Genomic DNA, 15,613 nt, shown 5'->3' with positions numbered 1-15,613 from the left:
GAATTCTCCAGTGCCAGCGCGGTGTCTCAAGCCTGTTTCTGGCACTTTGGTAGGCTGAGGTGGGCAGATCACCTGAGGCCAGGAGTTCAAGACCTGCCTGACCAACATGGAGAAACCCCATCTCAGCTAAAAATACAAAATTAGCCTGGCGTGGTGGTGCATGCCTGTGATCCCACCTACTCGGGAGGCTGAGGCAGAAGAATTGCATGAACCAGAGAGGTGGAGGTTGCGGTGAGTCGAGATAGTGCCATTGCACTCCAGCCTGGGCAACAAGAGAAACTCCCCGGATTACAGGCATGCACCACCACGCCTAGCTAATTTTGTATTTTTAGTAGTGACGGGGTTTCTCCATGTTGGTCAGACTGGTCTCGAACTCCCGACCTCAGGTGATGCGCTGGCCTTGGCCTCCCAAAGTGCTGGGATTACAGGCATGAGCCACCATGCCCAGCCTCTCTTCTGTTTTTCTGTTCTAAGGTCTCATAATGTTTAACCTGTGTACTTTGCTTAAAAATTCCAGAAACTGGCCTTGAAAATCTAAATATAGGCCAGGCGTGGTGGCTCACACCTGTGATCCTAGCACTTTGGGAGGCCAAGGCAGGCAGATTGCATGAGTTCAGGAGTTGGAGACCAGCCTGGGCAACACGGTGAAACCCCGTCTCTACTAAAATACAAAAAAATTAGCCAGGTATGGCGGCATGCATCTGTAGTCCCAGCTACTTGGGAGGCTGAGGCAGGAGAGTTCTCTTGAACCCAAGGGGCAGAGGTTGCAGTGAGCTGAGGTCATGCCACTACACTCCGGCCTGGGAGACACAGTGAGACTCCCATCTCCAAACGAAACCAAACCAAAAAAAGAAAATCTAAATATAAAACCAAAGTTGTGGAACGCCCCATCCCAGGGAAAGAATGTACAATCCTGTTTTGGTCAAGCTGACACCTGCCAGACCAGCAGGTGGCCCATTACTCAAATGGAAACCAGACATGCTGACTTGTGCATCTGAACTCCATTTCCTGACCCCTAGCTGCAGCTGTACCTCGGTAGAACACCCTTTTCTTTCCTGTCTTGATGATTGTTGGAGTACTCTGTAAGTTTCCCTAATAAATGCTTTGGACTGATTGCTCTGGTAATTGGTGTTTTCTTGAAATCCCCACTGGTCCCATCTTGGGATGATTTAGGGCATTCCTTTGTGGGAACTCCCCTGCCTCTGCTTTTGGGGAGACTCCAGCCAGGACAAAACAGATTGGAAGGTCAAAAGTGAGCTGAGGGGGCTGAGGTGCCTGAGGACGTTTAGAAGCAGCACATATTTGCATTCTCTTAGAAATCCTGGGTCACGGCCAGGCACAGTGACTCACACCTATAATCCCAACACTTTGGGAGGTCAAGGAGGGTGGATCACTTCAGGTCAGGAGTTTGAGACCAGCCTGGCCAATTGGCAAAACCCCATCTCTACTAAAACTACAAAAATGTGGTGGGCGTCTGTAATCCCAGCTAGTCAGGAGGCTGAGGCAGGAGAATCACTTGAACCTGCGAGGCAGAGGTTGCAGTGAGCGGAGATCGTGCCACTGCACTCCAGCCTGGGCAACAAAGTGAAACTCTGTTTGAAAACAAATACTGGGCCGGGCGCGGTGGCTCATGCCTGTAATCCCAGCACTTTGGGAGGCCGAGGTGGGTGGATGATGAGGTCAGGAGATCAAGACCATCCTGGCTAATACAGTGAAACCCCATCTGTACTAAAAGTACAAAAAAATTAGCCATGTGTGGTGGCAGGCGCCTGTAGTCCCAGGAGGGGAGGCTGAGGCAGGAGAATGGCATGAACCTGGGAGGTGGAGTTTGCAGTGAGCCAAGATCCAGCCTGGGTAATAGTGCAAGACTCCATCTCAAAAACAAACAAAAAGAAAACAAAGAAATACTGGGTCACGCAAGCATTGACTATAGTTACCACTGCATGGTAGCATGGTAGGATTACTGAGAGTCTCATTCTCCCTTCTTTTTTTTTTAATTTTTTTTTTGAGACAGTGTCTTGCTCTGTCACCCAGGCCGGAGTGCATGGCACAATTATAGCTCACTGCAGCCTCCAATTCCTGGACTCCAGAGGACTCACCTCCTGGGACTTCAGGTGTGCACCACCATGCCTGGCTGATTTTTTTACTTTTTGGAGGGACACTGTCTCACTATGTTGCCCTGACTGGTCTCAAACTCCTGGCCTCAAGTGACCCTCCCAAAGTGCTGGAATTACAGGCATGAGCGACCACACCCGGCCTAATTTTCCCACTTCGTGGTGTTTTTCCAGATTTCTGACACTGAACATATGTTACTTTTGTAATCACCGGGGGTGGAAAAGGAAATGTTTGCTTTTTCAAAATGTTCTAATTTCTCAATGCTGGATTCAAAGATCCGCCAAGCACAGGGTCTTGGTGCTGAGCTGTGGGGCGAGGAGTTGGGAAAGGGATGAGGAGTACTGCTGAGGGAAGAGGAAAATGGGGCCAGGTGCCATTACATCACACCTGCAATCCCAGCACTGGGAGACCAAGGTGGTAGATCACCTGAGGTCAGGAGTTCGAGACCAGCTTGGGCAACATTGCAAAACCCCGTCTCTACTAAAAATTAAAAAATTAGCCAGGTGTGGTGGCACACGTCTGTAGTTTCAGCTACCTGGGAGGTTGAGGCACAAGAATCACATGAACTTGGGAGATGGAGGTTGCAGTGAGCGAGATCACACCACTACACTCCAGCCTGGGGGACAGCCTGGGACTCTATCTCAAAAAAAGAAAAAAAAAGGTCGGGCACAGTGGCTCACGCCTGTAATCCCACTACTTTGGGAGGCCGAGGCGGGCAGATCACCTATCACCTGAGGTCAGGAGTTCAAAACCAGCCTGACCAACATGGTGAAACCCCATTTCTTCTAAAAATACAAAATTAGCTGGGCTTGGTGGCACATGCCTTAAATCCCAGCTACTTGGAAGGCTGAGGCAGGAGAATCGATTGAACCCGGGAGGGGGAGGTTGCAGGGAGCCAAGATTGCGCCATTGCACTCCAGCCTGGGCAACGAGAGCAAAACTCAAAATAATAAAGAAAAGAAAAGAAAAGAAATTTTTAAAAAATAAAGTGGATCCTGGTACAAGGTTTACAAGGTATGTAAGAATGTCTCCGTTATTTTAAATGAACTCTTAAGTTCTGAGGAAACCCAGGCGGGGTCTTAAGGACTTCGTTTTACCTTCTAGCTTTTGCTTGAAGGCCCCACTTTCTCCAGGTCTTTAATTTTTTTTTTTTTTTTTTTTTTGAGACGGAGTCTTGCTCTCTTGCCCAGGCTGGAATGCAGTGGCACGATCTCGGCTCACTGCAAGCTCCGCCTCCTGGGTTCACGTTATTCTCCTGCCTCAGCCTCCCGAGTAGCTACACATTCATCAGAGCTACTGCAAGGTATTGGTGAAGGCTCACTGCTGTGGTTGCACATGGAGACCTGGCCTGCTGTAGGAAGATCTGTTCTCAGAGCTGCCTTCCTTGGTAGGGGGCGGAGGGGATACTTTCCAGAAGGTAAAGTTTTGGGTCAAGACCCAAGGAGCAAGCTGGGCAGGCCCCTTCTACACTCTTGTTTCCTGGGTTCCTGGTCCAGAGGAAGGCTTGTATGTGGGTTTCTTTTTCTGTCACCTGACTACTTCCCTCCCTCTAGCCCTGTATGCTGGTGGTGCAGGAACCCCCTGTAACTGAGTGGGGATGGCGGGGAAGGGACACCTGGGTTCTGCCAAACTTAAAGGAACTCCCCTTCCCCTGCCAGAGTTCACAAGAAGGGAAGTAATCTTAGGGGTGGAGGCAGGTGCATAGGAGTTTCCTCCCCCCACTATCTGAGCACCTCAGCAGAGCTGGGGTGCACAAGTCCCATCTGCCACCCCAGAATTCAGTCTGATAATAGGAGGGCAACAAGCCAAGAAGACACACATAATGCAGCCATAAAAAAGAATGCAAGCAGCTGGGCATGGTGGCTCATGCCTGTAATCCTAGCACTTTGGGAGGCTGAAGCAGGAAGAACCTCTTGAGCCCAGGAGTTCAAGACCAGCCTGAGCAACGTGGCAAAACCCCGGCTCTACAAAAAAATACAAAAATTAGCCAGGCGTGGTGGCTCACACATGTAATCCCAGCATTCTGGGAAGCTGAGGCAGGTGGATCACTTGAGGTCAGAAGTTCGAGACCAGCCTGGCCAATATAGTGAAACCTCATCTCTAAAAATACAAAAATTAGCCGGCCATAATGGCTGGCGCCTGTAGTCCCAGCTACCCCGGAGGCTGAGGCAGGAGAATCACTTGAACCTGGGAGGCGGAGGTTGCAGTGAGCCGAGATTGTTCCACTGCACTCCAGCCTGGGTGACAGAGCAAGACTTCATCTCAAAAAACGAAACAAAAATTAGCCGGGCGTGTTGGCATGCGCCTACAGTCCCAGCTACTCGGGAGATTGAGGTGGAAGGATCACTTGAGCCCCAGAGGCTAAGGCTGCAGTGAGCTGTAATTTCGCCACTGCACTCCAGACTGGGTGACAGAGCGAGACCTTGTCTCAAAATTAAAAAAAAAAGAAAGAAAAGATAATGAAATCATGTCCTTTGCAGCAACATGATTTTTATTTTTATTTATTTATTTATTTATTTATTTGAGATGGAGTCTTGCACCCGTCTCGCACGCTGGAGTGCAGTGGCACGATCTGGGCTCACTGCAACCTCCGCAATCTCTCTCTCTCTCTCTCTCTTTTTTTTTCTTTGAGACGGAATTTCACTCTGTCACCCAGGCTGGAGTGCAGTGGCGCTATCTCTGGCCACTGCAACCCCCACCTCTCGGCTTCAAGCGATTCTCCTGCCCGGGTCTCCCAAGTAGCTGGGACTACAGCCGAGCGTCACCACGCGCAGCTAATTTTTGTATTTTTAGTAGAGATGGAGTTTCACCATGTTGGGCAGGTTGGTCTCAAACTTCCGACCTGAGGTGATCCGCCCACCTCGGCCTCCGCAAGTGCGGGTATTACAGGCGTGAGCCACCGCGCCTGGCGAATTGCTGTTTTAAAAACACACACACACACACACACACACACACACACACACACTCTCTTATAGTTTCTTGGTGGACTTGTCAATTCAGAAAGTATCTGTAGTATCAATGAAAGTGAAAAATTCAACAGGTCCTTTGGACACGATATTCCACTAATACAAATTTATCCTTGTGCATAGACATCAAGAAGCATTACCAAGTAAAAAAGTAGAGTTCTCTGACTACCAAGTCATTCGCTCAGGGCCAGATTCACAGGCCTCGCCCCGCCTCAACCACGCCTTCATGGCGTGGTCTTCTCGCTGTCTCCCTCCGCCGTCCCCACCTTCGGAGCGTCTTCGTAGTTCCCCAGCCACGCCCTTGGCGCCGGGTCCTGTTGCAGTCTCGTTTCCGTCCCGACTACGTCTTCTCGGCTAGGTCCTTGTCGCCATCCCCGCCCCCAGGGTCTCGTCCCGCCCCAGCCCCGCCTTCCAGCGGTTGTCCGAACCTCTCCCGGCCCCGCAAGCCTCGTCCCGCCCTAGCCACACCTTCCAGGCGTGGTTCTCGTCTGCAGCCCCACCTAGGCCTCGCCCCGGCTTCCGGGCTTGGTCCTCGCCTCTATCCCCGCCTCCGATCCTCGCCCCACCCCAGCCACGCCTTTTGGACTTGGTCCTCGTCTCTAGCCCCGCCCCCGAGCCTCGCCCCAGCCCCGCCTTCCGGACTTGGGTCCGGTCTCTGGCTCCGTCCCTGAGCCTTGCCCAACTCCAGCCACGCCTTCCAGGCTCGGTCCTCGTCTCTAGCACCGCCTCCGATACTCGCCCCACCCCAGCCACGCCTTTCGGACTTGGTCCTCGTCTCTAGCTCCGCCCCCGAGCTTCGCCTCACTCCAGCCCCGCCTTGCGGACTTGGTCTTAGTTCCCAGTCGCGGCCAAATCACGCCTCAGCCACGTCCCGCAAGACTCTCACTGCCTCAGTCACGCTTTCCAGTCTGGTTTCTGGTCCCCATCCGCGGCTGGTCCGGCCCTGGGACCCAATCACTGCCCAGCGAGAGGAAAGTCAAAGTCCTCTACCGGCTACGGGAAGGTCGCGGCCGCCGCCCTGTCAGCAGCCTCGGGGCCCCCGGGGGGACCCCCTCGGGTCTTCTTAACCGGAAGCGGAAGTGCGTGTCGGCGGGATCATGGCGACTTTGGTCGAACTGCCGGACTCAGTCCTGCTTGAGATCTTCTCTTACCTCCCGGTACGGGACCGGATCCGCATCTCCAGGTGCGGCCCCGCCTCCGGGGGGGAAGGGCCGGGCGGAGGGCGCACCTGGGACCTGGAGATGCGATGTGGCCTGGGGCTGGGGTCGTTCTAACCGCGCGTCCCCTCCCCCAGGGTCTGTCACCGCTGGAAGAGGCTGGTGGACGACCGGTGGCTGTGGCGACATGTCGACCTGACGCTCTACACGGTAGGCATGGCTGGCCAGGCGGGCCTGGGCCGCGGTCGCGGTGCCCGGACCCGAAAGACCACCTCTCCCACCCTGGGACAGTATGTCGGTACCCGGGCTGGGGATTTAGAGCCAGGTAGTCCTGGGCCTATCTTGGCATCATCGCTTACCTGCTCCTATTCTACCTCAGGGCCTCAATTTCCCCATCCCTGCAATGGGGATAAAGGACAGTACCTGCCTCACGGGGCTATTGTGGGACTTCACTGAGATCATGCAGGGAAAGGGCTTAGAACAGTCTGGCACATATTTATCATTCGATAAATGCTAATTTATGACTATGTTATCAAGTTTTTGTTTTGTTTTTGAGACAGGGGTCTCGCTCTGCTGCTCAGGCTGGAGTGCAGTGGTGCGATTGTAGCCTCGACCTCCCAAACTCAAGCGATCCTCTCATGTCAGCCTCTTGAGTAGCTGGGACCACAGGCGCTCACCACTATACCCGCTAATCTTTTATTTTTTGTGGAGACAGAGTCTCACTATGTTGCCCAGGCTGGTCTCGAACTCCTGGGCTCAAGTGATCCTCCCGACTTAGCCTCCCAAAGTGCTCAGATTACAGGCATGAGCCACCGCAACTGGCCCACCCAAAACATTTAGAGATATATTTGTTACCCTTTTTGAAACTATTTTCATAGATAACTGCTATTATAAAGTGGATTTGCACCCTTCTTTTTACCTTACTTCATATGTGTGTGTCCATAAACAATTATAGTATTAGTAATGTATTTCTAAACTTCAGGTAATGCTGTTCTACTATTTAGATAGTGTTCTACTTTTAGACTGTTTTACTGTATATATCTATCTGTAACTCCCTTTAATACAGTATTGCTTTTGAGGTTATTTTTTTAAGGACAGTCTTGCTATGTTGCTCAGGATGGTCTTGAACTCTTGGACTCAAGTTGTCTCCCACCTCAAGTCTCCTGGAGTGTTGGGGTTACAGGTGTGAGCCACAGCGCCTGGCCTGATATTATGAAACAGAGTATTCTCAGTCATTGGTTTTGCAAGGAAAAGTTGATTCATCCATTGGTTTTGTGTGCATTTATGCTCTGCAGTTTATCTTTCTGTAATTTATTTTTTTGAGATGGATCTCACTCTGTAACCCAGGCTGGGGTGCAGTGGCGAAATGATAGCACACTGCAGCCTCAACCTCCGGGGCTCAAGCGATCTTCCTGCCTCAGCTTCCTGAGAAGATTCATTAGAACATGTTTCTTTCTCTCTTCGTTCATGATATAGTTTGGCTGTGTCCCCAACCAAATCTCAACTTCTCAATTTCTAAGCAGCAAAGCATTCAAGAGGTGACTTGGGTACTGTTAAAAGTATTCAGTTTTCTAAGGGAAGCAGAGCTGAAAAGTTTGGAAATTTGTAGCCTGACTATGTGATAGAAAAGAAAAACCCATTTTCTAGGGAGAAATTCAAGCCAGCTGTAGAAATTTACATAAGTAGCAAGGAGTCTAATGGGCTATAGGGAAAATGTCTCCAGGCCATGTCAGAGACCTTCATGGCATCCCCTCTCATCTCAGGCCTGGAAGCCCAGGAGGGAAAAGTGGTTTCCTGGGCCGGGCGCAGGGCCCCCATGCTGCATGCACCCTGGGACTTGGTGCCCTGTGTCCTAGCCGCTCAAGCTGTGGCTGAAAGGGGCCAATGTATAACTCAGGCTGTGGCTTCAGAGGGTGGAAGCCCCAAGTCTTGGCAACTTCCACGTGATCTTGAGCCTGCTGGTGCACAGAAGCCAAGAACTGAGGTACGGGGCCGTGCACGGTGGCTCACGCCTATAATCCCAGCACTTTGGGATGCCAAGGCAGGCGGATCACTTGAGGTCAGGAGTTTGAGACCAGCCTGGCCAACAAGGTGAAACTCCATCTCTACTAAACATACAACAAATGCGTGGTGGCACATGCTTGTAATCCTAGCTACTTGGGAGGCTGAGGCAGGAGAATCGCTTGAACCCGGGAGGCAGAGGTTGCAGTGAGTCGAGATCATGCCATTACACTCCAGCCTGGGTGACAAGAGCGAAACTCCATCTCAAAAAAAAAAAAAAAAAAAAAAAAGGAAAAAAAAAGAATTGAAGTTTGGGAACCTCTGCCTAGATTTCAGAAGATGTATGAAAACGCCTGGATGTCCAGGCAAAAGTTTGCTACAGGGGTGGGGCCCTCATGGAGAGCCTCTGCTAGGGCAGTGTGGAAGGGAAATGTGGGGTCAGAGCCCCCACACAAAGTCCCTACTGGGGCACTGCCTAGTGGAGCTGTGAGAAGAGGGCCACTGTCCTCCAGATTCCAGAATGGTAGATCCACCCACAGCTTGCACCATGCACCTGGAAAAGCTTCAGACACTGAACGCCAGCCTGTGCAAGCAGCCGGGAGGGAGGCTATACCTTGTAAAGCCACGAGGGGCCAAGCTGCCCAAGACCATGGGAACTCACCTCTTGCATCAGTGTGACCTGGATGTGAGACCTGGAATCAAAGGAGATCATTTTGGAGCTTTAAAATTTGACTGCCCCACTGGATTTCAGAGTTGCATGGGGGAACCCCTTTGTTTTGGCCAGTTTCTCCCATTTGGAATGGCTGCATTTACCCGATACCTGTACCCCCATTGTATCTAGGAAGTAACTAGCTAGCTTTTGATTTTACAGGCTCATAGGTGGAAGGGACTTGCCTTGTCTCAGATGAGACTTTGGATTGTGGACTTTTGGATTAATACTGAATGAGTTAAGACTTTGGAAGACTGTTGGGAAAGCATGATTGGTTGTGAAATGTGAGGACATGAGACTTGGAGGGACCAGGGGTGATATGATATGGTTTGGCTGTGTCCCCACCCAAATCTCAACTTGAATTGTATTTCCCAGAATTCCCATATGTTGGGAGAGGGACCCAGGGGGAGATAATTGAATCATAGGGGCTGGTCTTTTGCATGCTATTCTTGTGATAGTGAATAAGTCTCACGAGATCTGATGGGTTTATCAGGGGTTTCCACTTTTGCTTCGTTCTCATTTTCTCAATTTTTTTTTTTTTTTTTTTGAGATGGAGTCTTGCTCTGTTGCCAGGCTGGAGTGCAGTGGCACGATCTTGGCTCACTGCAACCTCTGCCTCCTGGGTTCAAGCGATTCCCCTGCCTCAGCTTCCTGAGTACCTGGCACTACAGGTGCGTGCCACCACACCAAGCTAATTTTTTGTATTTTTAAAATTATTTATTTATTTTTCTTTGAGACAGAGTCTTGCTCTGTCACCAGGCTGGAGTGCAGTGGTGCAATCTCGGCTCACTGGAACCTCTGCCTCCCGTGTTCAAGCAATTATCCTGCCTCAGCCTCTCAAGTAGCTGGGACTACAGGCGTGTGCCACCACACTTGGCTAATTTTTTTTTGTATTTTAGTAGAGACGGGGTTTCGTCATGTTGGCCAGGATGGTCCCAATCTCCTGACCTCGTGATCTGCCCGCATCGGCCTTCCAAAGTGCTGGGATTACAGGCATGAGCCACCGCACCTGGCCTTCTTTCTCATTTTCTCTTGCCACCGCTACGTAAGAAGTGCCTTTCGCCTCCCGCCGTGATTTTGAGGCCTGCCCAGCCGTGTGGAACTGTAAGTCCCATTAAACCTCTTTTTCTTACCAGTTTCAGGTATGTTTTTATCAGCAGCATGAAAATAGACTAATACAGTTTGTATTACATGGGTTTACATATGCATGTATAAAAGGCAAATGCAAGCATGCTTTCTTAAGGATTGATAATAAGCTATTTTCTTTCAGTGAATGGAAGAGCTTGATATAGAAACACCTTTTTGGCCGGGCGCGGTGGCTCACTCCTGTAATCCCAGCGCTTTGGGAGGCTGAGGCGAGCAGATCACTTGAGATCGGGTGTTTGAGACCAGCCTGACCTACATAGAGAAATCCCATCTCTACTAAAAATACAAAATTAAGGCCAGGCATGGTGGCTCATGCCCATAATCCCAGCACTTTGGGAGGCCATGGTGGTCGAATCACGAGGTCAGGAGATCAAGACCATCCTGGCTAACATAGTGAAACCCCATCTCTACTAAAAATACAAAAGAAAGCACAGCCGGGTGTGGTGGCACATGCCTGTAGTACCAGCTACTCGGGAAGCTGAGGCAGGAGAATTGCTTGAATCTGGGAGGCGGAGGTTGGAGTTAGCTGAGATCACACCACTGCTCTCCAGCCTGGGCAACAGAGAGAGACTCCGTCTCAAAAAAAAAACCAAAAATACAAAATTAGCCAGGCATGGTGGCACATGCCTGTAATCCCAGCTACTCGGGAGGCTGAGGCCAGAGAATCGCTTGAACCCAGGAGGCGGAGGTTGTGGTGACCGAGATCGTGCCACTGCATTCCAGCCTGGGCAACAAGAGCAAAACTCCGTCTCAAAAAAAAAGAAAAGAAAAGAAACACCTTTGTAAGCACACATGAAGAATATGTTATTAGACAATTTTCCTTTTTCCATTAGGCCCTATGATGTCAAGTAGAGAAATCCAGCAATAAAAGGCAGATGTAAGCATGCTATTTTTTTCTTTTTAAGATAACATGTACTTATAATAAAATGCCCAGTGCTATCAATTATGTATGCTTTTTATTTTCTACTAAGTCTAACTTCCCAGGGTTGATTTTTGCAGCTTCCACTGTACCAGGCTGTGATTTTTTTGAGACGGAGTTTCGCTTTTGTTGCCCAGGCTGATACAATGGCACAATCTCAGCTCATCGCAACCTCTGCCTCCCAGGTTCAAGAGATTCTCCTGCCTCAGCCTCCCAAGTAGCTGGGATTACAGGCATGCACTACCACACCTGGCTAATTTTGTATTTTTAGTAGAGACGGGATTTCTCCATGTTGGTGAGGCTGGTCTTGAACTCCTGACCTCGGGTGATCCGCCTGCCTCAGCCTCACAAAGTGCTAGGCTTGAGCCACCACTCCTGGCTGTGATTTTTTTTTTTTTTTTTTTTTTGAGACAGAGTCTCACCCTGTCGCCCAGGCAGGAGTGCAGTGGTGTGATCTCAGTTCACTGCAGCCTCCACCTCCCAGAGCTGGTTCTCATGCCTTCGCCTCCTAAGTAACTGGGACTACAGGTCCCTGCCACTTTGCCCAACTATTATTTTTAGTTTTAGTTTTAGTTTTTTGTTTATGTTTTGAGGCAGAGTTTCACTCTTGTCACCTAGGCTGGAGTGCACTGGTGCAATCTTGGCTCACTACAACCTCTGCCTCCTGGGTTCAATCAATTCTCCTGCCTCAGCCTCCCAAGTAGCTGGGAATACAGGCGCCCACCACCACGCCCAGCTAATTTTTGTATTTTTAGTAGAAACGGGATTTCACCATTTTGGCCAGGCTGGTCTCAAACTCCTGACCTCGAGTGATCCACCCGCCTCAGCCTTCCAAAGTGCTGAGATTATAGGCGTGAGCCACCGTGCCTGGCTTTCTAAAATTTTTAGTAGAGACAGGATTTCGCCACGTTGCCCAGGCTGGTCTTGAACTCTTGAGCTCAGGCAATCCACCCACCTTGACCTCCCAAAGTGCTGGGATTGCAGGTGTGAGCCACCGTGCCCAGCCTTTTCATTTGTTGTTTTGTTTTTTTAACATAGACCTAATTTACTCCGGGTAGTTTTCACCTTTTAAAATTTTATTCTGTGTTGCTTATTTCTACTGGAGGTGATCATTAAGAAACAGGTAAAATGTCAATGAGTTGTTTTGCTCTCTTTCTTAGTCCAGAAAAATCGCAAGAATCTATTGCTAAAGGTAGATTCTGTTAGTATCTTTTTCCCCCCAGCAGATTTATCCTTTTTTTTTTCTTTTTTTTTGAGACGGAGTCTCATTCTATCACACAGGCTGGATTGCAGTGGCGCGATCTCAGCTCACTGCAACCTCTGTCTCCTGGGTTCAAGCGATTCTCTTGCCTCAGCCTCCTGAGTAGCTGGGATTACAGGCACTCGCCACACGTCCAGCTAATTTTTGTATTTTTGGTAGAGACATGGTTTCACCATGTTGGCCAGGCTGGTCTTAAACTCCTGACCTCAAATGATCTACCCACCTCGGCCTCCCAAAGTGCTTGGATTACAGGCATGAGCCAGTGCGCCTGGCCCCCACCAGATTTATTCTAAGTGGCCGAGTGCAGTGGCTCATTACTGTAGGCCCAGCACTTTGAGGGGCTGAGATGGGAGGATCGCTTGAATCCAGGAGTTGGAGACCGGCCTGGGCAACGTAGCAAGACCTCGTCTCTACTAAAAATCACAAAAATTAGCTGGGCATGTGTCAGAAGTCCCAGCCACTTGGGAAGCTGAAGTGGGAGAATCATTTGAGCCTAGGAAGTCCAGGCTGCAGTGAGCCATTATCTCACCACTGCACTCTAGCCTGGGTGACAGAGCAAGACCCTGTCTCAAAAAAAAAAAAAAAAAAAAAAAGATTTGTTCAAAGCCCTAGCAGGCAAGATGGTGCACTCAAACCGTCTTGTTGAGGCCGGGCGCGGTGGCTCAACCCTGTAATCCCAGCACTTTGGGAGGCCGAGGCGGGTGGATCACGAGGTCAGGAGATCGAGACCATCCTGGCTAACATGGTGAAACCCCGTCTCTACTAAAAAAAATACAAAAAACTAGCCGGGCGTGGTGGCGGGCGCCTGTAGTCCCAGCTACTCGGAGGCTGAGGCAGGAGAATGGCGTAAACCCGGGAGGCGGAGCTTGCAGTGAGCCGAGATCGTGCCACTGCACTCCAGCCTGGGTGACACAGTGAGACTCCGTCTCAAAACAAACAAACAAACAAACAAACAAAAAAAAAAACGTCTTGTTGAACCTGGGGAGGTTGAACCTGGGGAGGAGACTGGCTAGGGAAGGGCAGAAGCAGGGCACCAGAATCCCCCACCCTGGGGATGTGTGTCTCCAGCCCAGCAGGGGCCTTGGAAACTCCATACCTCTCACTGTGTCACCCCAATCCCTGGCTCTTACAGATGCGACCTAAAGTCATGTGGCACCTCCTTCGAAGGTACATGGCATCCCGGCTCCATTCCCTGCGGATGGGTGGCTACTTGTTCTCTGGCTCCCAGGCCCCCCAGTTGTCCCCTGCTCTGTTGAGAGCCCTGGGCCAGAAATGCCCCAACCTGAAGCGCCTCTGCCTACACGTGGCCGACCTGAGCATGGTGCCCATCACCAGCCTGCCCAGCACCCTGAGGACCCTGGAGCTGCACAGCTGCGAGATCTCTATGGCTTGGCTCCACAAGCAGCAGGACCCCACCGTGCTGCCACTGCTCGAATGCATCGTGCTGGACCGCGTCCCCGCCTTCCGCGACGAGCACCTGCAGGGTCTGACGCGCTTCCGGGCCTTGCGCTCGCTGGTGCTGGGTGGCACCTACCGTGTGACCGAGACAGGGCTGGATGCTGGCCTGCAGGAGCTCAGCTATCTGCAGAGGCTGGAGGTGCTGGGCTGCACCCTGTCTGCTGACAGCACCCTGCTGGCTATCAGCCGCCACCTCCGGGATGTGCGCAAGATCCGGCTGACCGTGAGGGGCCTCTCTGCCCCTGGCCTGGCTGTCCTGGAGGGAATGCCGGCCTTGGAGAGTCTGTGCCTGCAGGGTCCCCTCATCACCCCGGAAATGCCCTCCCCCACTGAAATCCTCTCCTCCTGCCTCACTATGCCCAAGCTCAGAGTCCTTGAGCTGCAGGGGCTGGGCTGGGAGGGTCAGGAGGCGGAGAAGATCCTGTGTAAGGGGCTGCCCCACTGTATGGTCATTGTCAGGGCCTGCCCCAAAGAGTCTATGGACTGGTGGATGTAACTACTCCACCTGTCCCTGGGAGCCATCCTAGCTTTCATCGTTGAGCCCCAGACCCTCTGAGCAGCACTTTGAAGAGGGTAGATAATCAGACTTGAGGAAATTCAAAGCCCCAGGTTGACAGAACAGAGGCCTAGCGACCTCCAGACCATTGGAATCACTGTTTGCCAGCTGTGTGGCCTTGGTCATATCATCAACCTCTGGGAAGCCTAGTTCCCACATCTGGAAATAAGGATGATCATAGCTACCTCATGGTTACATTGCAAAGCCTTACTCAAAAAGCTCCCAGCCTCCAGAGGCTCTCGATGAAGAGTCACCTTCACGGTCGTCCTCAGGAACAGGACAGATGAAGAAGGGGTGAGGTTAAGACTTAGGGGCACCCGAGGGGCTGAGCCCCCTTATGAGTACCCAAGAAGGACTGTCTATGCATGCACACCCACAAGCCTATATCCCATTTGTATACCTACACGCACGCAAGAGACGCGGAGAGATAGGCAACGCAGACTCGCTATTCAATGATTGATATGCTCATAAAAGCTCTCAATTCTATTTTCTGTATTTTATATGCTGTATTTTCCAAAACATATTATTTTGCTATTAAAGAAAAAAATCATTTTTTTTTTCCCAAGAAGTATTCACTTTATTCATTCAACCAATGTGTCTTGAGCTTCTACTATTTTGCAGGCACTATTTTAGGTTCTGGGAAACTGGGCCACAACAATGAACAAAACTGACAAGACCCTGCCCTCATAGATCTCATAGAGGAGAAGACAGGACAACAAACAGGTAAACCAATCGATGTTTTAATTTTTTTGGGCAGGGACAGAGTCTCACTCTGTCACTCAGGCTGGAGTGCAATGGTGCGATCTCGGCTCACTGCACCCTCCACCTCCTGGGTTCAAGTGATTCTCCTGCCTCAGCCTCCCGAGAAGCTGGGATTACAGGCGCCTGCCACTATGCCTAGATAATTTTTTGTATTTTTAGTAGAGATGGGGTTTCACCATGTTGGTCAGGCTGATCTCAAACTCCTGACCTCATGATCTGCCTGCCTTGGCCTCTCAAAGTGCTGGCATTACAGGTGTGAGCCACTGCACCTGGCCACCATGTTGTAATTTTGGAGACTCTGAGCCAATACACCAGGGTCATGTAATGGAACCACACTTGCATGGTTAAGTGAGCAGGGCAGGCCTCTGTGCTGAGATCTGAGAGGTGAAGAGAAAGCAAAAGTCAGAAGAGCTAGGGGAAAAGAGGGAAGGCCAGCACAGCTGAGAATGAACTTGGCATTTTCCAGAAACGGAAAGCAGGTTGTGTGGCAGAATGAGCAGGGGGAAGAGCTGTCTAAAGTGAGGTCAGGGCCGGGCATGGTGGCTCACATGTGTAATCCCAGC

The 15,613-nt window shown here is 50.8% G+C and overlaps 1 protein-coding gene across 9 annotated transcripts; it reads left to right on the top strand.

Moving 5' to 3' along the window:
• Window positions 1-5,884: 5,884 nt before the first annotated feature.
• On the top strand, window positions 5,885-14,850 carry FBXL12 (F-box and leucine rich repeat protein 12). 9 transcript variants are annotated; one of them, XM_025368738.1, is made up of 4 exons: window positions 5,885-6,238; window positions 6,376-6,448; window positions 10,928-10,971; window positions 13,407-14,850. In XM_025368738.1, exon 4 carries the CDS (start codon window positions 13,407-13,409, stop codon window positions 14,226-14,228), a length of 822 nt encoding a protein of 273 aa, XP_025224523.1. In that variant the 5' UTR covers window positions 5,885-6,238; window positions 6,376-6,448; window positions 10,928-10,971; the 3' UTR covers window positions 14,229-14,850. The 9 variants fall into 9 exon arrangements, with proteins under 9 accessions (XP_025224523.1, XP_025224517.1, XP_025224522.1 ...); XM_025368732.1 differs by lacking the exon at window positions 10,928-10,971 and adding an exon at window positions 9,522-9,619; XM_025368737.1 differs by having other exon boundaries at window positions 5,885-6,264.
• The last annotated feature ends 763 nt before the right edge of the window (window positions 14,851-15,613 follow it).

Source organism: Theropithecus gelada, chromosome 19 (assembly GCF_003255815.1).
Source record: "Theropithecus gelada isolate Dixy chromosome 19, Tgel_1.0, whole genome shotgun sequence".
Classification (NCBI taxonomy): domain Eukaryota; kingdom Metazoa; phylum Chordata; class Mammalia; order Primates; family Cercopithecidae; genus Theropithecus; species Theropithecus gelada.
Note: the sequence above shows the minus strand (reverse complement) of the source record. Positions and strands in the feature narration are given on the sequence as shown.

What these genes read in the sequence shown, in the direction of transcription:
- FBXL12 (XM_025368732.1), top strand. Translation starts at nt 6,179, where the DNA reads ATGGCGACTTTGGTCGAACTGCCGGACTCAGTCCTGCTTGAGATCTTC. An exon ending in AGATCTTCTCTTACCTCCCG is followed by an intron (nt 6,239 to 6,375) that starts GTACGGGACCGG and finishes CCCCTCCCCCAG; the next exon opens with GGTCTGTCACCGCTGGAAGA. An exon ending in CTGAGTACCTGGCACTACAG is followed by an intron (nt 9,620 to 13,406) that starts GTGCGTGCCACC and finishes TGGCTCTTACAG; the next exon opens with ATGCGACCTAAAGTCATGTG.